The sequence below is a fragment of the Oncorhynchus tshawytscha genome, linkage group LG11 (genome assembly GCF_018296145.1).
Source record: "Oncorhynchus tshawytscha isolate Ot180627B linkage group LG11, Otsh_v2.0, whole genome shotgun sequence".
NCBI lineage: Eukaryota > Metazoa > Chordata > Actinopteri > Salmoniformes > Salmonidae > Oncorhynchus > Oncorhynchus tshawytscha.
Window position 1 is genome coordinate 49239362 of NC_056439.1, and position 27661 is coordinate 49267022.

The following is a 27661-nucleotide window of genomic DNA, read 5'->3' on the forward strand; positions in this document are numbered from 1 at the left end:
AAGTACTACTTAAGTAGTAGTTTAAAGTATTTTTTACTTAAAGTACTTTACACCACAGGTGCTATTCCTTCATTCTTCTTTTTCTTCAATACTACCTCTGTTCACTTTTCAGAACTATTCAGAATATACTACACTGCCACCATGTGGCTTACCTGAAGTACTGCAAGCAGAACATACTGCGTAAAAGTGACGTGTGCTGTACAGGAAATGTATTGTATTTTGTTTTCAACACTTTACTATCCAGTAATGTGAGCTGAGCACCGATGGTATATTTGCATTTTTATTAATTTGAAGAAAAAATATGAATAATGGGCTCTATTTAATCCGTATCACGGAAGTTCGGCATTACAGCGTGATTCAAATTGAAAGGCAACGTTCCCATGTCAGCAGAGACTGCATTCGCGGTAAACACTGCATATTGTTTAGCTCAATCAGAATCTACCTTCATATTTCTGTTGGCCAGCGATACTGATTGAATAGAGCCCTAACTTTACATAGGTCATATTTGTGGGTTAAGTACAAGGACAGGTGTACATACTTCATGAATTTTACATTCCTTGACAACAGATCATTTAAATATATAAACATGAAAATGTGCAATCTTATGGAATGTTCAAATAAGAACACACACATATATATAGACATATACTTGTGATGATTACATACAAAAGTGATGCTTAACAAGAATGACATAAAACAATAAATTATTAAAACATGATTGGCTAAATAAAATATTTGTAAACTTGGTTATAAGTAGTACAAGACGATTCAACAATTCTAAAAGTAAAACAGGTTGTTGCTGTTCATTTTAGAAGATGCTTGGCCCACACTATGGTCTCATCATCTCGTCTCACATCATCTGGTCACACTATGGTCTCATCATCTCGTCTCACATCATCTGCAGGATGACGGTGACCAGTGCCAGACAGAGAGAGAGGGCTCCCAGGTCTTTCTCGGGATGTGCTCCTCCATTACCGACACCATCTGAGAGGTCAAATCATTTTGAGACACTTTAACATACAGTTCCCAGCAATGGAATTATCCTATGTAATTTATCCTGTGTAATTATCCTATGTAATTTATCCTGTGTAATTATCCTATGTAATTATCCTATGTAATTTATCCTATGTAATTATCCTATGTATTTATCCTATGTAATTATCCTATGTAATTTATCCTATGTAATTATCCTGTGTAATTATCCTATGTAATTATCCTATGTAATTATCCTATGTAATTTATCCTGTGTAATTATCCTGTGTAATTATCCTATGTAATTATCCTATGTAATTATCCTATGTAATTTATCCTCAAATCAAATAATTTTATTTGTCACATACACATGTAAGATTTATCCTGCTTGTAATTATCAGTAATAACGAGCAAGTAATTATCTAACAATGTAAAAAAAAAACTGTCTTATACACAGTTTATCCTATGTAATTTATCCTATGTATGACACAGTGTAAGGGGATACATAAGGATATATGAATGAGTGTTGGTACAGAGCAGCATCCTGATATCGTAATTATCCTATGTAATTTATCATAGTTAAAGTGGCTAGTGTAATTATATCCTTATAGAGTAATTATATCCTATGTAATTTATCCTGTGTAATTATCATTATATAAGGTAGCATTGTTTAAAGTGGCTATGACTGTGTAATTATCCTATGTAATTTATCCTATGTAATTATCCTATGTAATTTATCCTATGTAATTATCCTATGTAATTTATCCTATGTAATTTATCCTATGTAATTATCCTATGTAATTTATCCTATGTAATTTATCCTGTGTAATTTATCCTGTGTAATTATCCTATGTAATTTATCCTATGTAATTTATCCTGTGTAATTTATCCTGTGTAATTTATCCTGTGTAATTTATCCTATGTAATTTATCCTATGTAATTTATCCTGTGTAATTTATCCTATGTAATTATCCTATGTAATTTATCCTATGTAATTTATCCTATGTAATTTATCCTATGTAATTTATCCTATGTAATTTATCCTATGTAATTATCCTATGTAATTATCCTGTGTAATTATCCTGTGTAATTTATCCTATGTAATTTATCCTATGTAATTTATCCTGTGTAATTATCCTATGTAATTATCCTATGTAATTTATCCTATGTAATTTATCCTATGTAATTTATCCTATGTAATTTATCCTATGTAATTTATCCTATGTAATTATCCTATGTAATTTATCCTATGTAATTATCCTATGTAATTTATCCTATGTAATTTATCCTATGTAATTTATCCTATGTAATTTATCCTATGTAATTTATCCTATGTAATTTATCCTATGTAATTTATCCTATGTAATTTATCCTATGTAATTTATCCTATGTAATTTATCCTATGTAATTATCCTGTGTAATTATCCTGTGTAATTATCCTGTGTAATTATCCTGTGTAATTTATCCTGTGTAATTTATCCTGTGTAATTTATCCTATGTAATTTATCCTATGTAATTTATCCTATGTAATTATCCTATGTAATTTATCCTGTGTAATTTATCCTGTGTAATTATCCTGTGTAATTATCCTGTGTAATTATCCTGTGTAATTATCCTATGTAATTATCCTATGTAATTATCCTGTGTAATTTATCCTGTGTAATTATCCTGTGTAATTTATCCTGTGTAATTATCCTATGTAATTATCCTGTGTAATTATCCTATGTAATTATCCTATGTAATTATCCTATGTAATTTATCCTGTGTAATTATCCTATGTAATTATCCTATGTAATTATCCTGTGTATCCTATGTAATTTATCCTGTGTAATTATCCTATGTAATTTATCCTGTGTAATTATCTATGTAATTATCCTGTAATTTATCCTATTAATTATCCTTATTCAGTTAATGTCCCCTGTAATTTATCCTATGTAATTATCCTATGTTCTCCTGAAATCCTATGTAATTATCAGGGACATCCTATGTAATTATCCTGTAATTTATCCTGGACTTGTTATGAAGATTATCCTATGTAATTTATCCTTGTAATTATCCTAAATTATCCTATCTTTAGTTGAATTTATCAATAACAACAAGACATCCCTCTGTTCTGATTATCCCAACAATTATCCCTCTGTTCTGACATCCCTTATCCTCTGTTCTGACATCCTCATCCCTCTGTTCTGACATTCATCCCTCTGTTCTGACATCCCTCATCCCTCTGTTCTGAATTTATCCCTCTGTTCTGACAGTAATCATCCCTCTGTTCTGACAGCCCTCATCCCTCTGTTCTGAATTCATCCCTCTGTTCTGACATCCCTCATCCCTCTGTTCTGAATCCCTCATCCCTCTGTTCTGACATTATCATCCCTCTGTTCTGAATTATCCTCTGTTCTGACAGCCCTCATCCCTCTGTTCTGACAGCCCTCATCCCTCTGTTCTGACATCCCTCATCCCTCTGTTCTGACATCCCTCATCCCTCTGTTCTGACATCCCTCATCCCTCTGTTCTGACAGCCCTCATCCCTCTGTTCTGACATCCCTCATCCCTCTGTTCTGACATCCCTCATCCCTCTGTTCTGACATCCCTCATCCCTCTGTTCTGACATCCCTCATCCCTCTGTTCTGACAGCCCTCATCCCTCTGTTCTGACATCCCTCATCCCTCTGTTCTGACAGCCCTCATCCCTCTGTTCTGACAGCCCTCATCCCTCTGTTCTGACATCCCTCATCCCTCTGTTCTGACATCCTCATCCCTCTGTTCTGACATCCCTCATCCCTCTGTTCTGACAGCCCTCATCCCTCTGTTCTGACATCCCTCATCCCTCTGTTCTGACATCCCTCATCCCTCTGTTCTGACATCCCTCATCCCTCTGTTCTGACATCCCTCATCCCTCTGTTCTGACATCCTCATCCCTCTGTTCTGACATCCCTCATCCCTCTGTTCTGACATCCCTCATCCCTCTGTTCTGACATCCCTCATCCCTCTGTTCTGACATCCCTCATCCCTCTGTTCTGACATCCCTCATCCCTCTGTTCTGACAGCCCTCATCCCTCTGTTCTGACAGCCCTCATCCCTCTGTTCTGACAGCCCTCATCCCTCTGTTCTGACATCCCTCATCCCTCTGTTCTGACAGCCCTCATCCCTCTGTTCTGACATCCCTCATCCCTCTGTTCTGACATCCCTCATCCCTCTGTTCTGACATCCCTCATCCCTCTGTTCTGACAGCCCTCATCCCTCTGTTCTGACAGCCCTCATCCCTCTGTTCTGACAGCCCTCATCCCTCTGTTCTGGGATGGGCCCATGAAGAAATGTAATAACTCTCAAATTCATAGACAGAGCTATGGACACAAGGACTGATATATCCATGATATCAAACTTATTGTTATAACCATGTTACGAGGCTTTACAGGGATTGTTTACATTTACAATATTTACAAATATTAGAGCAAAACAAGCTTATATTTGAGGTTCTCATAGAGTGTGACAGTTGAACTGAGCTCATGTGGCATTTCTAATGGATATTCTTCAAGAATCAATGCATATATATCATTAATTTAGGAGTATAAAAATAGATATAGCAACTGCAGATTGCCCCTTAAGGGATCATCAGGAATAATGCCTATATGTAATGTAAAGAGTTGGTGCGCGGGTGGTCCATGTTTCCTTACTCTGAGTTGTGGTGATTGGTAGTGGCTTGGCTGTGACAGTGTTGTGTGCCAGCAAGGTGTTGGTGGTGTTGAGGGGGACCACCGCTGTCGGCACCACCGCAGTGGAAGTTTCTTTGCCTCCGGTCAGACCCAGCCGCAGCAAGTCCAGATCAGATTGAGGCTGCGCGATTAACCACGCATGAACAACCGTGTCGTTCTCAAATGTCTTCAGATCATCCACGTTGGCACCCAGAAGTCCTTTCACCTCGCTCACGGTCAGACTCTGAGTTAAATAAATAAACAGATGAAACAGGTTTCCTGTATTTACATTGTAGCAGCAGGTAGAGCAGGTCCAGAGCTATCTGATACTTACAGGAATTACAGTGCTCTCAAGACCTTTGAATGTAGTTATGTCCATGTTCACATTCTGAGCTGCAAGACTCCTTATGTCTTCAATGGGAGCACCGCCTGGCAAAAAAAAGGAATGCACACTTTCAGCAAGTACTGAATAGAGTACCTCAGATTGTTATACTCCATTAGCTTTACCCATTTAGTTTTCCGGTGCAATGAAACCATTGGAATAGTCCCAACAGAACAAACCCTGCCCACCTGTCCCCCCTGGGCAAGCTAAATCAAGCGCACCAAAAGGAAGTGGGAAAAAAGCAAAGACTCATATCTGGTGTGTGTGTGTGTGTGTGTGTGTGTGTGTGTGTGTGTGTGTGTGTTGTGTGTGTGTGTGTAGGTAGGGGGGCTGATGAGTTGGTAATATGTTGGATTAGAGATACGCTGGGAGCTAAAAGAACTCTTGCTGATGTCGTATACAGCCCTCTTCTGTTCAGTGGAGCAAGAGGTCACGTCCAGGGAATTGGCATTTCTTAGAAGATAAATGAGAAATGCAAAAAAACTGTTATTGTTACCCAGGACTACAGTTTAGCTGGCATATTGTCTCATTGTTATTTAGGACTACAGTTTAGCTGCCATATTGTCTCATTGTTACCCAGGACTACAGTTTAGCTGGCATATTGTCTCATTGTTATTTAGGACTACAGTTTAGCTGCCATATTGTCTCATTGTTATTTAGGACTACAGTTTAGCTGCCATATTGTCTCATTGTTACCCATGACTACAGTTTAGCTGACATATTGTCTCATTGTTACCCAGGACTACAGTTTAGCTGACATATTGTCTCATTGTTACCCAGGACTACAGTTTAGCTGACATATTGTCTCATTGTTACCCAGGACTACAGTTTAGCTGACATATTGTCTCATTGTTACCCAGGACTACAGTTTAGCTGACATATTGTCTCATTGTTACCCAGGACTACAGTTTAGCTGCCATATTGTCTCATTGTTACCCAGGACTACAGTTTAGCTGACATATTGTCTCATTGTTACCCAGGACTACAGTTTAGCTGACATATTGTCTCATTGTTACCCAGGACTACAGTTTAGCTGACATATTGTCTCATTGTTACCCAGGACTACAGTTTAGCTGACATATTGTCTCATTGTTACCCAGGACTACAGTTTAGCTGACATATTGTCTCATTGTTATTTAGGACTACAGTTTAGCTGACATATTGTCTCATTGTTATTTAGGACTACAGTTTAGCTGACATATTGTCTTATTGTTACCCAGGACTACAGTTTAACTGACATATTGTCTCATTGTTACCCAGGACTACAGTTTAACTGACATATTGTCTCATTGTTACCCAGGACTACAGTTTAACTGACATATTGTCTCATTGTTACCCATGAGTTGGTAAACAGAACTGTGAAATAATTCATTAGCAGTTTGTTTGCTGAACAGGTCAGATATACTCACTTCAGACTGCTTGATGTGATGGTCTTCAGTACGCTCACATCCAGAGAACACAGATTAGCACCAACGGCATTTAACTCAGAGCTCCCCAAGGAGTTACCTGACGTGTTCAAGTATGTTGTGATGATTGCCTTACTCTGAATGCATCAACAGAAAGAGACCTGTTTTAGAGAAAAGCGACACACAAAAAAAAAGGTACAAACATCTCTTTCCTTTAATATACCTTCTCTGTTTCCCATGGACCATCACCAAAGGCCATCAGTGCTGACAGTGTGTCGATTTTGGTGATGCTCCACTTTGTGATGTCATCAAGAGTGGCCACACGCGACACAGAGCCCAGCACCTTAAGCTGCTCGTCAACAATTCCAGATGGATAAGCCTGTGGAACACAATTTTTGCATTTATTATGATTGTGGTCCTCCACTCATTTGATCTAACGATTCAATAAACCGGACTGGTCTTCTGAGATTAATGACATTCTCGTACCTATCCCTTCTCCTATCTATGCATGGCCACTACCCTGTTATGAATACAATCATTTTTCATTCCGTTCTGGGAGTCAAAGAAACAAAAGTCAGACGGCCATTTTGATGTCATCATTACCTGGTTTAGTTTGACTAAAATGATCTTCTGGAAGTTGTTGTCATCGACTTGTTTAGTGAAAGTGGCCAGATTGTCTTTCAGAACGCTGATGTCCAGACAGAGGTCAAACTGGGTCATGTCATAGCCAAAGGGGAACGAGGTGTCTGCGATGACCGACTGGGTGATGTTCCCAGTGATGCATCCTTTTGAAAAGCAACCAATGGTGAGAAACACCAGACCAGTATGTAAATATGATACCCATGAAAATCTCATAGCAAATGTATCATTCTCTAAGTTGTTTCTCCAAGATGTTTTAGCGCATAGTGAGTTTACCTGCTCCCCGCTTGGATCTGCTGAATGAGTTGATCTGCTTGAACAGTGTCTTCAGCTTCCTCTTCACTGTTTCCTGCTTCCTCAGCTGGGGCATAAAGGACTTGAGGAACTTCCCTTTCACCTCCTGTGAATACCAAACCAAACATTTTTAGATCAATAATTTGCACCTTTTTACAAAGATAATTTAAAGGCGTAAACACACAAAAAAATGTAAAGCATAAACGTACTGTTGTGAACAGGCTCCAGAAGTTTTGGGTCAGATACAGTGGCAGGGTTTCAAGGTCTTCCAACGTTTGTTGATTCCATGTAGTTGTTTTTCTGAAAACCAAGTTCATATTGTAAATTGTATTGTTATTGCATGTACAACTTTTGTGATTTAATCAAAATCAAAACAAACTTTGTTCACAAAAGTTCACATTCACATACCCATACTGTGTTGTCCCTGAAATGAGGAGCGTTTCCATGGCAGCGACTTGAGCTTCGGTGAAGTCCTTGCAGTTCTTCAGTTTCTCCAGAATGAAGGGGTCAGAGTTTAGGATGTAGGAGCTGTTCATAGTGCACACCATGTTTCCCAGCACCTCCACGTGGTTTTTGCTAAGACTCACTTCACTAATTCCCTACAAATTACACAACAAAGTGATGTGTTAATGAAATTAATTAGAGGTGATTCATTTGAATCATATGTTTCTATAAAACGTTGTTGACCTCCAACTTTTCCAACATTCTGTCATTGTAATCGGCTATAACTTTGGCTAAGGAAACCACAACCTTTCCACAATTCCATAGCACAAAAAGTGAACTAAAGGGGTGATAGTTCTGGTCTTGGGATGATAGTGTTGTTGTTGGTTTTAAGAGAACCAGACTTTTCTGACTCATGCTACTATGGTAACATAGAAACACTAAGATGCTAATGAGGAAAGATGTTTACCGGTTACTGCATTCCAACATTCCATCATTGTTTTATTAAATCTGTGGACTGTTATCGAACTTAGCTGAGGGGTCTGGGTATGTACTGTTAGGAGTCACATCCTGCGCCACTGCACTTCTTAAAAAGGTCACAGGAGATACACTATAAAAGTATGTGGACACCTGCTCGTCAAACATCTCATTCCAAAATCATGGGCATTAATGTGGAGTTGGTCCCCTCTTTCCTGCTAAAACAGCCTCCACTCTTCTGGGAAGGCTTTCCACTAGATGTTGGAACATTGCTGCGGGCACAAGAGCATTAGTGAGGTCGGGCTCTGATGTTGGGCAATTGGGCCTGGCTCGCAGTCGGCGTGGTTGAGGTCAGGGCTCTGTGAAGGCCAGTCAAGTTCTTCCACACCGATCTTGACAAACCATTTCTGTATGGACCTCGCTTTGTGCACGGGGACATTGTCATGCTGAAACAGGAAAGGGCCTTTCCCAAACTGTTGCCACAAAGTTGGAAGCACAGAATAATCTACAATGTCATTGTATGTTGTGACGTTAAGATTTCCCTTCACTGGAACTAAGAGGCCATGAAAAACAGCCCCAGACCATTTTACCTCCACCAAACTTTACAGTTGGCACTATGCATTGGGGGCAATGTAGCGTTCTCCTGGCCTACACCAAACCCAGATTTGTCTGTCGGACTGCCAGATGGTGAAGCATGATTCGTCACTTCAGAGAACATGTTTCCACTGCTCCAGTCCAATGACGGCAAGCTTTACACCACTGCAGCCAACGCTTGGCATTGAGCATGGTGATCTTAGGCTTGTGTGTGGCTGCTCGGCCATGGAAAACCATTTCATGAAGCTCCTGACGAACAGTTCTTGTGCTGACGTTGGTTCCAGAGGCAGTTTGGAACTCGGCAGTGAGTGTTGCAACTATGAACAGCACTCTGTGGTCCTGTTCTGTGAGCTTGTGTGGCCTACCACTTTGCAGCTGAGCCATTGTTGCTCCTAGATGTTTCCACTTCATAATAACAGCACTTACAGTGCACCAGGGCAGCTCTAGCATGGCAGAAATTTGACAAACTGACTTGTTGAAAAGGTGGTATACTATTACAGTGCCTCGTTGAAAGGCACTGAGCTCTTCAGTACGGGCCATTCTACTGCCAATGTTTGTCTATGGAGATTGCATGTCCGTGTGCTCGATTGTATACACCAGTTAGCAACGGTTGTGGCTGAAATAGCTGAATCCACAAATTTTGAAGGGGTGTCCACATACTTTTGTATATATAGTGTATCTATAGACGAAGGACACAACTCTGCAGCCACTCACCAAGCAGCTTTTTGCATTGTCCAGTAGCATTTCATCCTTGTTCAGCACGCTGGAGAGGACAGAGAAGTCTGCAGAACCTGCCGCGTTGAAGTAGGACCTGCAATTGCTTTTTTCAACCTTTGCATAGCTGGAAGGAAATGAACAATTATTACAGATTAATACAAATTAGCTAAGGAAATATTCACTCAACCCATTGACCCACACATCACTCATATGAAGCATCAACAGGATTATAAAATCCGATTATATGTCCTGGTAGTTTTCTTCTGAACTAAAATGCTTTCTGAACTACCAGGAAATACTTTCTTTATAGTATTGTCTGGATTATTGTATAGTATTGTCTGGATTATTGTATAGTATTGTCTGGATTATTGTATAGTATTGAATGTTAAAATCATTAACCATATTAGATCATGAACAGGATTAGATCATGAACAGGATTAGATCATGAACAGGATTAAATCATGAACAGGATTAGATCATGAACAGGATTTAGATCATGAACAGGATTAGATCATGAACAGGATTAGATCATGAACATGATTAGATCATGAACAGGATTAGATCATGAACATGATTAGATCATGAACAGGATTTAGATCATGAACAGGATTAGATCATGAACAGCATTAGATCATGAACAGGATTAGATCATGAACAGGATTAGATCATGAACATGATTAGATCATGAACAGGATTAGATCATGAACAGGATTAGATCATGAACAGGATTAAACCATGAACAGGATTAGATCATGAACAGGATTAGATCATGAACAGGATTAGATCATGAACAGCATTAGATCATGAACAGGAATAGATCATGAACAGGATTAGATCATGAACAGCATTAGATCATGAACATGATAAGAGCATGAACAGCATTAGATAATTAAAGATGCACTGCTCAGAATATATCGACAGCATCTTAGACTTGCGTACAACGAGAATGACAGATATATAACAGACAATCCTATGTGAATTTGTTTGGGTTTCCCAAAAGGTTACATATTGCAGCTTTAACAGGATAGATAATTAACAGGTTTAAATAACAAACATGATTAGATAATTAACACGATAACATAATGATCACGATTAGACTTACTTGTAATATAGTAGCATGTCTGATGGATAGTCTGTAAAACTCTGGTCAAGGTTGTCTTTCAGTAAATTGTACATGCAGGTCAACTGTGGAAAAAAAGATATAAGAGGTAATCCTGTGTGAGATGTATTAGCTATCATCATCGTCATAACTCTGACATCTTCATGTCTCACAGACCTGTGTTTCTTTCAGCACCACTTTCTCTCTAAGGATCCTCGGTCTGCAGGCATGAACCAGTCTGTGCACCGTTTTGATTGTCATGGACTGTGCTGATGTACATGTGAACCCTTGCAACACGGATGGAGAGAGCCTGTTTGTAAGAGGAGAGAGACTGTTAAGAGGAGAGAGACTAAGAGGCCAGAGACTAAGAGGAGAAGACTGTAGAGACTGTGAAGAGACTGTAAGAGGAGAGAGACTGAGAGGAGAAGAGACTAAGAGGAAAAGAGACTGTAAGAGGAGAGAGACTAAGAGGAGAAGAGACTGTAAGAGGAGAGAGACTAAGATGACAGAGACTAAGAGGAGAGAGACTAAGAGGAGAAGAGAGTAAGAGGAGAGAGACTAAGATGACAGAGACTAAGAGGAAAATAGACTGTAAGAGGATAGAGACTGAGAGGAGAAGAGACTAAGAGGAAAAGAGACTGTAAGAGGATAGAGACTAAGAGGAGAAGAGACTAAGAGGAAAAGAGACTGTAAGAGGATAGAGACTAAGAGGAGAGAGACTGAGAGGAGAAGAGACTGTAGAGGAGAAGAGACTGTAGAGGAGAGAGACTAAGAGGAGAAGATACTGTAAGAGGAGAGAGACAGAGGAGAAGAGACTAAGAGGAAAAGAGACTGTAAGAGGAGAGAGACTAAGATGACAGAGACTAAGAGGAGAGAGACTAAGAGGAGAAGAGAGTAAGAGGAGAGAGACTAAGATGACAGAGACTAAGAGGAAAATAGACTGTAAGAGGATAGAGACTGAGAGGAGAAGAGACTAAGAGGAAAAGAGACTGTAAGAGGATAGAGACTAAGAGGAGAGAGACTGAGAGGAGAAGAGACTGTAGAGGAGAAGAGACTGTAGAGGAGAGAGACTAAGAGGAGAAGATACTGTAAGAGGAGAGAGACAGAGGAGAAGAGACTAAGAGGAGAAGAGACTGTAGAGGAGAGAGACTAAGAGGAGAAGATACTGTAAGAGGAGAGAGACAGAGGAGAAGAGACTAAGAGGAAAAGAGACTGTAAGAGGAGAGAGACTAAGATGACAGAGACTAAGAGGAGAGAGACTAAGAGGAGAAGAGACTGTAAGAGGAGAAGAGACTGTAAGAGGAGAAGAGACTAAGAGGAGAGAGACTGTAAGAGGAGAGAGACTAAGATGACAGAGACTAAGAGGAGAAGAGACTAAGAGGAGAGAGACTAAGAGGAGAAGAGACTGTAAGAGGAGAAGAGACTAAGAGGAGAAGAGACTAAGAGGAGAAGAGACTAAGAGGAGAGAGACTAAGAGGAGAAGAGACTGTAAGAGGAGAAGAGACTAAGAGGAGAAGAGACTAAGAGGAGAAGAGACTAAGAGGAGAAGAGACTAAGAGGACAGATACTAAGGGGAGAGAGACTAAGAAGAGAGAGAGAGATAACATGACAGGAAGTAGAAGGACAGAAAGACACAATAGGACAGTTGATCTGGGTTTGTTTATATGTCATGTTAACGCATTCTTAACTTACTCCTCCGAGTCGATGCTTGCGTTGCTCGCTACATCCCCGAAGAATATAACAGCCTACAACACAAAGACAAGGAAAGAGTCTTGATAATGACAGTTATATCTATACACGCCAAACGCATAAATTGTTCACGTGAAACCTGCTAGGAATGAATAAACCCAGTGTGCAGAAGACGATGAAAATATGTTGTTTCCTATGTCTTTTTTTCACCGTCTTGTCATGTGCTCATCGGGAAGGCCTGTTCATAAATGATGACAAGACACTGACCTGCTCTTGTCATGTGCTCATCGGGAAGGCCTGTTCATAAATGATGACAAGACACTGACCTGCTCTTGTCTTGTGCTCATCGGGAAGGCCTGTTCATAAATGATGACAAGACTGCTCTTGTCATGTGCTCATCGGGAAGGCCTGTTCATAAATGATGACAAGACACTGACCTGCTCTTGTCTTGTGCTCATCGGGAAGGCCTGTTCATAAATGATGACAAGACTGCTCTTGTCATGTGCTCATCGGGAAGGCCTGTTCATAAATGATGACAAGACACTGACCTGCTCTTGTCTTGTGCTCATCGGGAAGGCCTGTTCATAAATGATGACAAGACTGCTCTTGTCATGTGCTCATCGGGAAGGCCTGTTCATAAATGATGACAAGACACTGACCTGCTCTTGTCTTGTGCTCATCGGGAAGGCCTGTTCATAAATGATGACAAGACACTGACCTGCTCTTGTCTTGTGCTCATCGGGAAGGCCTGTTCATAAATGATGACAAGACACTGACCTGCTCTTGTCATGTGCTCATCGGGAAGGCCTGTTCATAAATGATGACAAGACACTGACCTGCTCTTGTCTTGTGCTCATCGGGAAGGCCTGTTCATAAATGATGACAAGACACTGACCTGCTCTTGTCTTGTGCTCATCGGGAAGGCCTGTTCATAAATGATGACAAGACACTGACCTGCTCTTGTCATGTGCTCATCGGGAAGGCCTGTTCATAAATGATGACAAGACACTGACCTGCTCTTGTCATGTGCTCATCGGGAAGGCCTGTTCATAAATGATGACAAGACACTGACCTGCTCTTGTCATGTGCTCATCGGGAAGGCCTGTTCATAAATGATGACAAGACACTGACCTGTTCTTGTCTTGTGCTCATTCGGGAAGGCCTGTTCATAACAGGTTCCTGATGACAAGACACTGACCTGCTCTTGTCTTGTGCTCATCGGGAAGGCCTGTTCATAAATGATGACAAGACACTGACCTGCTCTTGTCTTGTGCTCATCGGTTAGAAGGCCTGTTCATAAATGATGACAAGACACTGACCTGCTCTTGTCTTGTGCTCATCGGGAAGGCCTGTTCATAAATGATGACAAGACACTGACCTGCTCTTGTCATGTGCTCATCGGGAAGGCCTGTTCATAAATGATGACAAGACACTGACCTGCTCTTGTCTTGTGCTCATCGGGAAGGCCTGTTCATAAATGATGACAAGACACTACTAACCTGTTCTTGCTTCCATGTCTTTCTGTTAATGGCCTGTACGTCCACAGGTTCCTGAGAGAAGGTCAGGAGAGCCCTGGGGATCAGTGTGGCCATGGCATCAGGTACGTTCACAACCAACGCGTTGGGGCTTTGGTTGATGGTGATTATCTAATAAGGAATGACAATGGAAAGACAACCATTTTGTTAGAACAAACAACATGTTGTAGAATTGAGGGTAAATATAGTATTTTGACAATGTGCATACTTCTTCATATTTCAGTGTGACCTACAAACTGTACAACAAATTTTAAAAAAATAGAAAAATATCTAATATAGCCAATACAACATTGTCAGATACACCTGATACCTTGTTGACGTAGGTTTCCTGTACAATCTGTGGGGCAGCCAGCATGTTGCTGATAAACACAGAGCTCTGGGATGCTGTCAACAGCTCAGTGGCTGGGATGCTCGCTATCGCCGCTGACGGAACGCCCGCAACGAGTGTGCCCAACGACATCAACGAGGAGGCAGTGTTGATCTGTCAATCAAATTGTATTATTACTCTGATCAGGCTCATTCAAGTATGATTATCCAAGTTCATTAAAAAATATATATATATGTTATCTTATCAAACAGACGTTGATCCCAACTATACAGCAGAACAAGGAATTATAAAATAGCAGGCTGTTACGAAAATAAATGAAAGTACTCAAAAGGATTATAGAAGCAACTATGATTCTCTGATTCTAGAGAAGATGGCGCCCTCACCGGGAAGCCTCCGGTAATGATACTCTGGATGACTGTACTAGCCTGGCCCAGGTTCCAGCCGCTCACGGTGCCGAGTGTGGCCAGGGACGACACGAGTGCCGAGGAAGAGATGGAGGATATCTGGGTGGTCGTGAGGCCACTGCTGCTGTTCCCAATGGCTGCTAGGGTGCTCTCCGTGATAGTGTGGAAATTAGCCACCAGTGCAGCAGATACCTGCCGGGGAAAAAAAGGAGATTAGTCTTTAAACAAAACAGAATGCAAATACAAAGATAACGATTTGGTTAAGCCATAATTACCCATGTCATCCTCATTTGAATCAACATCCACTGTGACCTGGTTGTCACACTGAGTCAATCACTAAATAGGGTTGATGAATTTATGATTACGACAGGCTATCCTGTTTTGCTTGTTATTTTAGCATTAATATGTGTCACACATCAGTTCGCAAACAATGTAAAACAACAAATAAATCATTGAGTTATTAAATCCGCATACAAACGGTCTCTTTTTTGCATTCTGGAGTAAGGCAGCTCCAAAATACTGGTGTATCAGCCTAGTTCAGTGGTAGGTAGCCTAGTTCAGTGGTAGGTAGCCTAGTTCAGTGGTAGGTAGCCTAGTTCAGTGGTAGGTAGCCTAGTTCAGTGGTAGGTAGCCTAGTTCAGTGGTAGGTAGCCTAGTTCAGTGGTAGGTAGCCTAGTTCAGTGGTAGGTAGCCTAGTTCAGTGGTAGGTAGCCTAGTTCAGTGGTAGGTAGCCTAGTGGTTAGGCCAGGAACTGAAAGGTTGCTAGATCAAAACAATCTACTAGCAAATCCTTTTCAATCCTTATCATATTAAGATAAATAATGAAGATAAATTATAGATATCGGTGCTCATCGGGCCATTGCACATAAAGATTACACAACAAGTTGGAAATTGCTAATTCAACAATGAGTCGTTTGGAAGGAATTAGTGGCTAACTGCAAGCCGTGTAAAGAAATCAGTAAGTCACCTGCTATTCAACCGAGTGGTTGTGTGTTTTTTGCCGAGTTCCCACCATAAATCCAGAGAATGCCAGACTTTGATGACAAAGTTTGTTTACAAAACTACCGCGCCACCTTCATGTTCAAGTGAGCACATCACAAGTCAAGGTGAGTCCAAAAATGCATTGTATGCTGCTACATAAATGATGTAATTTGCCAGGGAGATATGTATACTGTAGCTGAGAAAGTTTTACTAAGTGTATGTTGTGTAGTAAGCTGTTAGTAGCCCATGTGCCTCAGCCTAATAATTAGGTCTATTTACACCAACGCGGTATTGTAAGCACTTCGTTCGTGGCCTGTGCGGGCTTGTTTGCCTATAACCTGTTTTAGAGAAATGTAATCATTGAATATTGTAAAAGCTTTCATTGTCTGTTTATTTGTAAGAACGACCCATGTTCTGAATCCTGTCGCTGTACATGTCAAAATGGTTGAACAAATAGTTTTAAAGACACCGTGGCGGCAGGTAGCTTAGTGGTTAGCGTGTCGGGCCAGTAATCGAAAGGTTGCTGGTTCGAATCCCTGAGCAGACAACATTTTGCCCCTGAGCAAGGCACTTAACCCATTTTACCCCGGGCGCCAAAGACGTGGATGTCGATTAAGGCAGCACTCCGCACCTCTTATTCTGAGTTCAGTTGAATGCATTCAGTTGTACAACTGACTAGATATCCTCCTTTCGTTTACATCCGTCATCTCTCGCTCATTAAGGTCTTAATTGAAATGATGGATTTCCTCTTATGCGCTTGTTGTCCCCTTTGCCATAGTTTGTACATCACAATTGTCAGTAGAAACCACATTTGTTTAAGCATATCAGCCATATTCTTTTTTATGGCAGCAAATGAGGCTGAATGAACTGTAGCTGTGGTAAGGTGTTGGGACTGCTATTGGGACTCTGCTGTTGGGACAGCTTTATGTAGGCCCTAACAGTTTTTGGGCACCGTTTGTCACCATTATAGTGCAATTAATGTATTGTTTAGTGTTGTGTAGTGGCTTTTCTTGCTGCATCCCACATTTGTTTTGTTTGCCCCACCAAGATTTACATGCTAAAATTGTCACTTGACATAAGCATATCATAACTATGTATGTATGTTCTCCTTGTTCTATTTCTAATCATGAACCTGAGGGTCCTCCATTTTATTTCTAATCATGAACCTGAGGGTCCTCCATTTTATTTCTAATCGTGAACCTGAGGGCCCTCCATTTTATTTCTAATCATGAACCTGAGGGTCCTCCATTTTATTTCTAATCATGAACCTGAGGGTCCTCCATTTTATTTCTAATCATGAACCTGAGGGTCCTCCATTTTATTTCTAATCATGAACCTGAGGGTCCTCCATTTTATTTCTAATCATGAACCTGAGGGTCCTCCATTTTATTTCTAATCGTGAACCTGAGGGCCCTCCATTTTATTTCTAATCATGAACCTGAGGGTCCTCCATTTTATTTCTAATCGTGAACCTGAGGGTCCTCCATTTTATTTCTAATCATGAACCTGAGGGTCCTCCATTTTATTTCTAATCATGAACCTGAGGGTCCTCCATTTTATTTCTAATCATGAACCTGAGGGTCCTCCATTTTATTTCTAATCGTGTACCTGAGGGTCCTCCATTTTATTTCTAATCATGAACCTGTACCTGAGGGTCCTCCATTTTATTTCTAATCATGTACCTGAGGGTCCTCCATTTTATTTCTAATCGTGAACCTGAGGGTCCTCCATTTTATTTCTAATCATGAACCTGAGGGTCCTCCATTTTATTTCTAATCATGAACCTGAGGGTCCTCCATTTTATTTCTAATCGTGAACCTGAGGGTCCTCCATTTTATTTCTCATCATGAACCTGAGGGTCCTCCATTTTATTTCTAATCATGAACCTGAGGGTCCTCCATTTTATTTCTAATCATGAACCTGAGGGTCCTCCATCTTTATTTCTCATCATGAACCTGAGGGTCCTTTTATTTCTAATCATGTACCTGAGGGTCCTCCATTTTATTTCTAATCATGAACCTGAGGGTCCTCCATTTTATTTCTAATCATGAACCTGAGGGCCCTCCATTTTATTTCTAATCATGAACCTGAGGGTCCTCCATTTTATTTCTAATCGTGAACCTGAGGGCCCTCCATTTTATTTCTAATCATGAACCTGAGGGTCCTCCATTTTATTTCTAATCATGAACCTGAGGGTCCTCCATTTTATTTCTAATCGTGAACCTGAGGGTCCTCCATTTTATTTCTAATCGTGAACCTGAGGGTCCTCCATTTTATTTCTAATCATGAACCTGAGGGTCCTCCATTTTATTTCTAATCATGAACCTGAGGGTCCTCCATTTTATTTCTAATCGTGTACCTGAGGGTCCTCCATTTTATTTCTCATCATGAACCTGAGGGTCCTCCATTTTATTTCTAATCGTGTACCTGAGGGTCCTCCATTTTATTTCTCATCATGAACCTGAGGGTCCTCCATTTTATTTCTCATCATGTACCTGAGGGTCCTCCATTTTATTTCTCATCATGAACCTGAGGGCCCTCCATTTTATTTCTAATCGTGTACCTGAGGGTCCTCCATTTTATTTCTAATCATGAACCTGAGGGTCCTCCATTTTATTTCTAATCGTGAACCTGAGGGTCCTCCATTTTATTTCTAATCGTGTACCTGAGGGTCCTCCATTTTATTTCTAATCGTGAACCTGAGGGCCCTCCATTTTATTTCTAATCATGAACCTGAGGGTCCTCCATTTTATTTCTAATCGTGAACCTGAGGGCCCTCCATTTTATTTCTAATCGTGTACCTGAGGGTCCTCCATTTTATTTCTAATCATGAACCTGAGGGTCCTCCATTTTATTTCTCATCATGAACCTGAGGGTCCTCCATTTTATTTCTCATCATGAACCTGAGGGTCCTCCATTTTATTTCTAATCATGAACCTGAGGGTCCTCCATTTTATTTCTAATCGTGAACCTGAGGGCCCTCCATTTTATTTCTAATCGTGAACCTGAGGGTCCTCCATTTTATTTCTAATCGTGTACCTGAGGGCCCTCCATTTTATTTCTAATCGTGTACCTGAGGGTCCTCCATTTTATTTCTCATCATGAACCTGAGGGTCCTCCATTTTATTTCTAATCATGAACCTGAGGGTCCTCCATTTTATTTCTCATCATGAACCTGAGGGTCCTCCATTTTATTTCTCATCATGAACCTGAGGGTCCTCCATTTTATTTCTCATCATGAACCTGAGGGTCCTCCATTTTATTTCTCATCATGAACCTGAGGGTCCTCCATTTTATTTCTAATCGTGTACCTGAGGGTCCTCCATTTTATTTCTAATCATGAACCTGAGGGTCCTCCATTTTATTTATCATCATGAACCTGAGGGTCCTCCATTTTATTTCTAATCATGAACCTGAGGGTCCTCCATTTTATTTCTCATCATGAACCTGAGGGTCCTCCATTTTATTTCTCATCATGTACCTGAGGGTCTTTAGTTCCATTGCAGAACAGCTGCAGACGGTCCAGGATTTCCATACTGGCTGTCTGGCCCAGGGAGTTGTAGGCCGTACTTGGGACCTCACACAGGAAGAAGCCAGGCAGTCTGAAGGAAAACAAGATATCCAGACAAACCATTGTTACAGTGTCATTTCAGTTGGGTTCTAACCATTATCGTCATAATGCTATTACTAGAGAAATGCTGCTACAATAGCTTCTGTTATTGCTGCCACTACAGTACATATATTACTACAATCCCTACTTACTTATACAGTTCTACTAACATCCTTACTATGACCATCGTAGTACTACTACTACCACTACTACTACCACTACCACCACTACTACTACTACTACCACCACTACTACTACCACCACTACTACTACCACCACTACCACCACTACTACTAATACTACTACTACTACCACCACTACTACTACTACCACTACTACTACTACCGCTACTACTACCACCACTACCACTACTACTACTACTACTACTACCACTACCGCCATTACCACTACTACCACCACTATCACTACCACCATTACTACCACTACTACTACTACCACTACCACCACCACCATTACTACTACCACACTACCTACCACCATACTACTACCACTACCACCACTACCACTACACTACTACTACTACCTACTATTACCACCACTACTACTACTACCACTACTACTACTCCACTACTACTACCACCACTACCACTACTACCACTACCACCATTACTACCACTACTACTACTACCACTACCGCCATTACCACTACTACCACCACTATCACTACCACCATTACTACCACTACTACTACTACCACTACCACCACCACCATTACTACCACTACCACTACTACCACTACCACCATTACTACCACTACCACTACTACCACCACTATCACTACCACCATTACTACCACCATTACTACCACTACCACCACTACCACCACCACCATTACTACCACTACTACTACAACAGCCACTATAAATGGATACTCACTGCAGAGGGTTGAACGTGGGGTTCAGTGTGTATAGCTGTGTGATGTAGTAGGAAGTGACGTTAGCAGGTATAGCCGTGTTGTTGAAGAGCTTGATATTGGCCTGGTTCTCCAAGAATACATTGATCTTCAAACACAAAATAACATTGTTATTCAGGAAATGTCTTACCACAGGATGGTTATCCTGTTTCGTTAAAATGTGTATTGTTGTATTTCCCCTTAGATTACATCTAGCCTAGGGCTGGGCGATATGATGATTTATATCGTGTGACGATAGAAAAATGTCTAACGTTTCATATTATGCTCTATCGTTTATATCGTTGTGTCGCAAATCACACTCTTTACAGCAATATTTTTAGTCAATTGGACGACGCTTTACGCACGTGTGGAAGGAAATTTGCAACACAAACTAACACGGAGGAGAGTGAACGTGACACAGAGCACGGAGACACAGAGCTCGTACTTAAAAGAGGGGCTACTTTGGTCGCATGGACGTGGTTTGGGTATGAAAAGTCTGACACGGACCATAAAACCGTCCTCTGCAAAATATGCTGCAGGCCGGTCCTGACAACAGGCTCAAACACCACTAACCTCTTTTATCACCTACGCAAGAATCATGTGAAACAGGCCGGTCCTGACAACAGGCTCAAACACCACTAACCTCTTTTATCACCTACAGCAAGAATCATGTCATGAAACAGGCCGGTCCTGACAACAGGCTCAAACACCACTAACCTCTTTTATCACCTACGCAAGAATCATGTGAAACAGGCCGGTCCTGACCAACAGGCTCAAACACCACTAACCTCTTTTACACCTACGCAAGAATCATGTGAAACAGGCCGGTCCTGACCAACAGGCTCAAACACCACTAACCTCTTTTACACCTACGCAAGAATCATGTGAAACAGGCCGGTCCTGACCAACAGGCTCAAACACCACTAACCTCTTTTACACCTACGCAAGAATCATGTGAAAAAAAAAAGAGTACAGTTGAGTGCTCAAAACAAACCCTCCGACTCAGACGTTGGAAGAGGCTTTTGCCCGCGACACAGCATATGGCAAAGAATCACGAAGATGGAAGGAGATAACAGCTGCAACAGCTGCAACAGTTACAACTTACATCTGCAAAGACACTGCCCCAATTTACACAGTCCAGAAACAGGGGTTTCGTGAGTTGGTGCTAACACTCGACCCAAGGCACCAAATGCAAATTGATATGTTGTCACATATTAATGCCAAAACAACATGCAAAACAGGCAAGCCCCCCCCCAAAATATATATTTTAGGCCTATATTTATTTTGTTTGCAACTATAGCTGAAGTGTTTTAATTTTTTTAAATGTAATTTTATACATTAATATTTTATATTTTGTTACATGCGTAATTGAAAATTTGCACAAATGGCTCTAAATAAAAGGAGAAATAATCAAATATGAGTAAGTACCTTTTATTTGATGAGTTTTTAATTCAAAATGTAATAAGAAATAGGCCTTTACATGTGGTCATTTTATAAAAACTATTTATTCAATGAATGTGCTATATCGTGATAATTATTGTTATCGGGATATGAAATGACCTACATAGGGATATGAGATTTTGGCCAAATCGCCCAGTCCTAATTTAGCCCCTAAATCACATCAAATCAAATCCTCATGACAGCCAGCCTAAATCAGGGACATACCTGACTCGCGGTAACAAAGGTGTTGAGGTCCTCCAGAGAGAGGTAGGTCACAAAAACACCGATGTAGTTCACAAACCAGGCGGTAGAGTTCAGCTCTGGGTCGTTTGCGCTGTAGCACCTAGGTCCACCTAAGGTTACAGAGACAAAAGAAGAACAAGCCTATGTCAATGCACATGCTACATGATACCATCACATATGGTCATCATCCCCAATAAATGTTAGTCATTAACCTGAAATGGATAAAACACATTCTATGACTGAATAATCATCTCAGATGAGGAGGATTTTACAGGAGATAATCATATCTACACAGGAATGTTTAGTAGAGTTTTTATCCAGTGTCAAACTTTCCAGTGACACAAAGTCTTACCTGTGCCCAGGTAGGACTTAATGGTGATGTACACATCACTCTGTGCAAAGTCAGAGCTGTTGTAGCTGAAATCGCTTCCAAGGACTGAGACTCTGAAGCAAAACAATGATGTGATCAGAACAAAGGCTATGCATGCTGTTAGTGTTTGACATATTATATCATCCAACGGTGCAAAGAAAGGATTCAGTCAATTAAAAATGACATATAAAAAAAAGAAGCCCTTACATTTTCTGGAATGCGAGACAGCTGGCGTTTTGCACTTTAGATGAGCTGACGAGGCTCCTGGTAAGGAACCTCAAGTAGTTCTTCAGTCTGAGGTCAAACCAGGCATTCACCTCTGACCTATTGCCGCTGTTCAGAGCTAACGACCAGACACAGGGAAGGGTCAGCTGCTTCACAGCATCAGGGACATCCTCCTGAAGTGAGAAACAAGATGGGTTGGGGTGAAAATGCCCAATATACACGTTTCTTTTCAATTCAAATTGGGCTGACCACAACACAAAAAGACAAAATGTGTCAAATCGTCAACAAAACCAAGTACGTTCAAAAATAAGAATACAATTCAGGAAGTAGAAGTGCTGCATACTGTTTCCAGGAAGACAGGCGTCTTGGCGTAGTTGTTGAAGACAGCACATATGTTGGAACCGTTGCCAACCACATCAGGTTGACTGAGGAACTGACTCAGCTCAGAGGAGCTTATGGAATTCAGGAGCTGCAACACCAGGAGAATGACGGATTACTGATCAATCGATCATTAAAAGAAAGGGGACATCCACTTGAACTAGGGCCAAGTTGTTCTAATTGCAATTTTTGTATTATTGAAGAAGAAGATGAAGATGAAGAAGAGGTCCTCTGCCATTACCTCAGGTTGGCGTGTGTCTGGCATGAGCGTGAAAAGCATTGACAGGTCAGGGAATCCAAAGCCAAGGAACGTGCTTCTCAAAAACGAGTAGAAGCTTCCGTTTACATAGCATCGCAGTGGCGTTGGCTCTGTCAGACAAGAAAAACGGCAGTTTAGATAAATGTATTTAATTAACATAGCCCAGCATTTTAAACAAACACCTGAATTACTGTACTCTAGGTCCCTAGAACCAGGATCGAAGAACACAGTTTTAGACCCAAATGCGTACCTTTCAGGAGGAGTAAGGTATTGCTGTAGATTTCCCTCTGTGTGTCTTTAGTCAGTGTAGACCGCAGAGTGTCTAATAATGAGATTCTGAGTTTCCAGCAGAAAAACAACGAGAGATATGTGTAAATATCACAGTAAAACGCTATTTTAAATGTTCTATTACATTTGTTAATTTAGATTATCTTGAACTGATGTAGCACATCAGAACGCATATAAACAGCTATAGCACATCAGAACACATATAGACAGCTATAGCACATTAGAACACATATAGACAGCTATAGCACATCAGAACACATATAGACAGCTATAGCACATTAGAACACATATAGACAGCTATAGCACATCAGAACACATATAGACAGCTATAGCACATCAGAACACATATAGACAGCTATAGCACATCAGAACACATATAGACAGCTATAGCACATCAGAACACATATAGACAGCTATAGCACATCAGAACACATATAGACAGCTATAGCACATCAGAACACATATAAACAGCTATAGCACATCAGAACACATAGACAGCTATAGCACATCAGAACACATATAGACAGCTATAGCACATCAGAACACATATAGACAGCTATAGCACATCAGAACACATAGACAGCTATAGCACATCAGAACACATATAAACAGCTATAGACAGCTATATCAGAACACATAGACAGCTATAGCACATCAGAACACATATAGACAGCTATAGCACATCAGAACACATATGAAAAGCTATAGCACATCAGAACACATAGACAGCTATAGCACATCAGAACACATATAAACAGCTATAGCACATCAGAACACATATAGACAGCTATAGCACATCAGAACTCATATAAACAGCTATTTGACTTAGTTATCTCTCCTTACGCTTCTTGGCTGCTGTTGCAGCCCCTATCCTTCATGATGCGGAAGAGTGGTGTCACTTGATTGGATGAGAGGTTCAGCAAGAGGGGGTTCAGCCGAACCCTGAGCCAAACAAGGAATTGTGTGTCGTTGATGGTGGTGGAGGACAGGTTCCCGCTGTCCAGCACCACCTGGAGGAAAGCTGATTTCACCTCTTCTGTGTAGTTCTTCATGTGTTTCTGGAAGAAGTTTCAAACATGTCAATAAGATATTCAATATTTTCAATGTTATAACACAACTGAAAATACATATGCAAAAAAATAATGAGCTAAGTGTCACCAATTTCAAAGGCAAAGGCTTGCTTTAGACAGTTTTCAAACATAGCATTGTACAATTGACAGCAACATGCTGAATTGTGGATATTACATATAACTAAAACTCAATAAAAAACAGACATTACTTATGTTAGTAATGTCTCTCAAAACTATTTTAGTATTGTAGAACAACCTCAATTCTAATCAGAAACATCAATGCTGTGTACCTGAAAGGTTAGTAGACAGATGCTGTACGTACCTGAATGGCAGGTGAGAGTATGTCAAAGAACAATCCAAAGTTAGCCGGACTGATTGCTGCCATGATCTTGTTGACACCCTGTGCCCCTTCAAGTTGGGAGGGAATCGTCGCGAGCTGAGCCAGCTGGATGGGAGTGAGGAGATCTGCTGCTTTCACCTGGAGATCAAAAATAATTTAAACAAGTGTCTGACATTGCACGTCAGGACCTCAAAGACACTTTTTAGGTTATTACCACTTCAATTAAGGAACAGCTAGTACTTAGCTCAATTAATGCAGAATTGAACATCCTATTTCAGTTCCTAAATTGAAATGATCTGACCCCAGAGAAATGACTGCGAGAGGAAAATAGCTTCAGACTCTGTAAGACTGTAAAGATGTTTCACTGACATAATGCCTTGTGACTTACTCCATTGAAATCACTCTTCAGGGTCACAAAGTCCACATAGGAAGCATAGACCCGGAATTGTCCAAAGTTGCTTCCGAGCCAATCCCTGTCATCTCTCACAGTCTTCACACAGGAAAATCCTTGGGGGAGGGACCAAAATAATTGAACACTAGTTCAGTTTCCAAACTTTATTATTTTAATCTGCTGACAATCGATCTATTCGTCATTTATAGCTTTAGTTATTCTTTTAATCCAATAGATGTGACGTTACTTTGTTATGTGGTGAAGCAACAAATCATGTCCCATAGAGACGTGCAAAATCTAGACCACGTTCTGTAGTCCAACGTTGTTTAACATTGCAGATACAGTGCCTTGCGAAAGTATTCGGCCCCCTTGAACTTTGCGACCTTTTGCCACATTTCAGGCTTCAAACATAAAGATATAAAACTGTATTTTTTTGTGAAGAATCAACAACAAGTGGGACACAATCATGAAGTGGAACGACATTTATTGGATATTTCAAACTTTTTTAACAAATCAAAAACTGAAAATTTGGGCGTGCAAAATTATTCAGCCCCCTTAAGTTAATACTTTGTAGCGCCACCTTTTGCTGCGATTACAGCTGAAAGTCGCTTGGGGTATGTCTCTATCAGTTTTGCACATCGAGAGACTGAAATTTTTTCCCATTCCTCCTTGCAAAACAGCTCGAGCTCAGTGAGGCTGGATGGAGAGCATTTGTGAACAGCAGTTTTCAGTTCTTTCCACAGATTCTCGATTGGATTCAGGTCTGGACTTTGACTTGGCCATTCTAACACCTGGATATGTTTATTTTTGAACCATTCCATTGTAGATTTTGCTTTATGTTTTGGATCATTGTCTTGTTGGAAGACAAATCTCCGTCCCAGTCTCAGGTCTTTTGCAGACTCCATCAGGTTTTCTTCCAGAATGGTCCTGTATTTGGCTCCATCCATCTTCCCATCAATTTTAACCATCTTCCCTGTCCCTGCTGAAGAAAAGCAGGCCCAAACCATGATGCTGCCACCACCATGTTTGACAGTGGGGATGGTGTGTTCAGGGTGATGAGCTGTGTTGCTTTTACACCAAACATAACGTTTTGCATTGTTGCCAAAAAGTTCAATTTTGGTTTCATCTGACCAGAGCACCTTCTTCCACATGTTTGGTGTGTCTCCCAGGTGGCTTGTGGCAAACTTTAAACAACACTTTTTATGGATATCTTTAAGAAATGGCTTTCTTCTTGCCACTCTTCCATAAAGGCCAGATTTGTGCAATATACGACTGATTGTTGTCCTATGGACAGAGTCTCCCACCTCAGCTGTAGATCTCTGCAGTTCATCCAGAGTGATCATGGGCCTCTTGGCTGCATCTCTGATCAGTCTTCTCCTTGTATGAGCTGAAAGTTTAGAGGGACGGCCAGGTCTTGGTAGATTTGCAGTGGTCTGAATCTCCTTCCATTTCAATATTATCGCTTGCACAGTGCTCCTTGTGATGATTAAAGCTTGGGAAATCTTTTTGTATCCAAATCCGGCTTTAAACTTCTTCACAACAGTATCTCGGACCTGCCTGGTGTGTTCCTTGTTCTTCATGATGCTCTCTGCGCTTTTAACGGACCTCTGAGACTATCACAGTGCAGGTGCATTTATACGGAGACTTGATTACACACAGGTGGATTGTATTTATCATCATTAGTCATTTAGGTCAACATTGGATCATTCAGAGATCCTCACTGAACTTCTGGAGAGAGTTTGCTGCACTGAAAGTAAAGGGGCTAAATAATTTTGCACGCCCAATTTTTAAATTTTTGATTTGTTAAAAAAGTTTGAAATATCCAATAAATGTCGTTCCACTTCATGATTGTGTCCCACTTGTTGTTGATTCTTCACAAAAAAATACAGTTTTATATCTTTATGTTTGAAGCCTGAAATGTGGCAAAAGGCCGCAAAGTTCAAGGGGGCCGAATACTTTCGCAAGGCACTGTATAATGATATGAATAGAGCATCCTAAATATTTAATCAATTATTTTTATTTTTCCTATTGCCATTATTTAGTTGTTATTTTTCTTCACATAAATGTTATATCCTGAGATTTTTTTGTATTCTGAAAATATTTTTACCATAGGGGGCATTGAGTTTTCAATATTGGTCAGGGATATCAGCAGATCATCTGTAATACGTTTAGTTTCTATTCATGTTTACCAATACTGACACCTGTTACGTTTGGGTCCTGTGTAATTATTTTTTGCAAGCAGTTCAATTGCCAATGCAAACAGGAGGGGGAGAGTGGACTTCCCTGTCTTGTGCCTCTTTTTCTAAAGCAATTTCATCAGATAATGTATTATTATTTATTCTTTTAGCTGGAAAGTTGAAAGCTTCCAAAAGTTTTGAATAGAAAAGCCTTTTTCGAGCATCAACAGCCATTATTAATCTGTCTAGATGTTCTTGCGTATTAAACTGAAACATGTTCTTCTATTTGTTTGATATGTATCAAGTCT

At 40.5% G+C, this 27661-nt stretch overlaps 1 protein-coding gene across 1 annotated transcript in view; it reads right to left on the reverse strand.

The window, feature by feature from the left end:
* Window positions 1-266: 266 nt before the first annotated feature.
* The window catches only part of LOC112262235, a 59509-nt gene continuing 32114 nt past the window's right edge, over window positions 267-27661 (reverse strand). The window contains exons 124-151 of the mRNA XM_042330227.1: window positions 25174-25292; window positions 24768-24923; window positions 24219-24433; window positions 23338-23423; window positions 23070-23197; window positions 22794-22919; window positions 22433-22623; window positions 22208-22299; window positions 21838-21965; window positions 20157-20281; window positions 19131-19251; window positions 14648-14860; window positions 14247-14417; window positions 13901-14047; window positions 12405-12457; window positions 10890-11022; window positions 10716-10798; window positions 9611-9737; window positions 7793-7983; window positions 7594-7684; window positions 7367-7490; window positions 7055-7236; window positions 6675-6830; window positions 6455-6588; window positions 5365-5498; window positions 4998-5094; window positions 4646-4907; window positions 267-984 (exon numbers count right to left, since the gene is read on the reverse strand). Of these exons, the coding sequence (XP_042186161.1) occupies window positions 5093-5094; window positions 5365-5498; window positions 6455-6588; window positions 6675-6830; window positions 7055-7236; window positions 7367-7490; window positions 7594-7684; window positions 7793-7983; window positions 9611-9737; window positions 10716-10798; window positions 10890-11022; window positions 12405-12457; window positions 13901-14047; window positions 14247-14417; window positions 14648-14860; window positions 19131-19251; window positions 20157-20281; window positions 21838-21965; window positions 22208-22299; window positions 22433-22623; window positions 22794-22919; window positions 23070-23197; window positions 23338-23423; window positions 24219-24433; window positions 24768-24923; window positions 25174-25292 (3428 nt within the window). The 3' untranslated portion in view covers window positions 267-984; window positions 4646-4907; window positions 4998-5092. The remainder of the gene's footprint in view (window positions 985-4645; window positions 4908-4997; window positions 5095-5364; window positions 5499-6454; window positions 6589-6674; window positions 6831-7054; window positions 7237-7366; window positions 7491-7593; window positions 7685-7792; window positions 7984-9610; window positions 9738-10715; window positions 10799-10889; window positions 11023-12404; window positions 12458-13900; window positions 14048-14246; window positions 14418-14647; window positions 14861-19130; window positions 19252-20156; window positions 20282-21837; window positions 21966-22207; window positions 22300-22432; window positions 22624-22793; window positions 22920-23069; window positions 23198-23337; window positions 23424-24218; window positions 24434-24767; window positions 24924-25173; window positions 25293-27661) is intronic.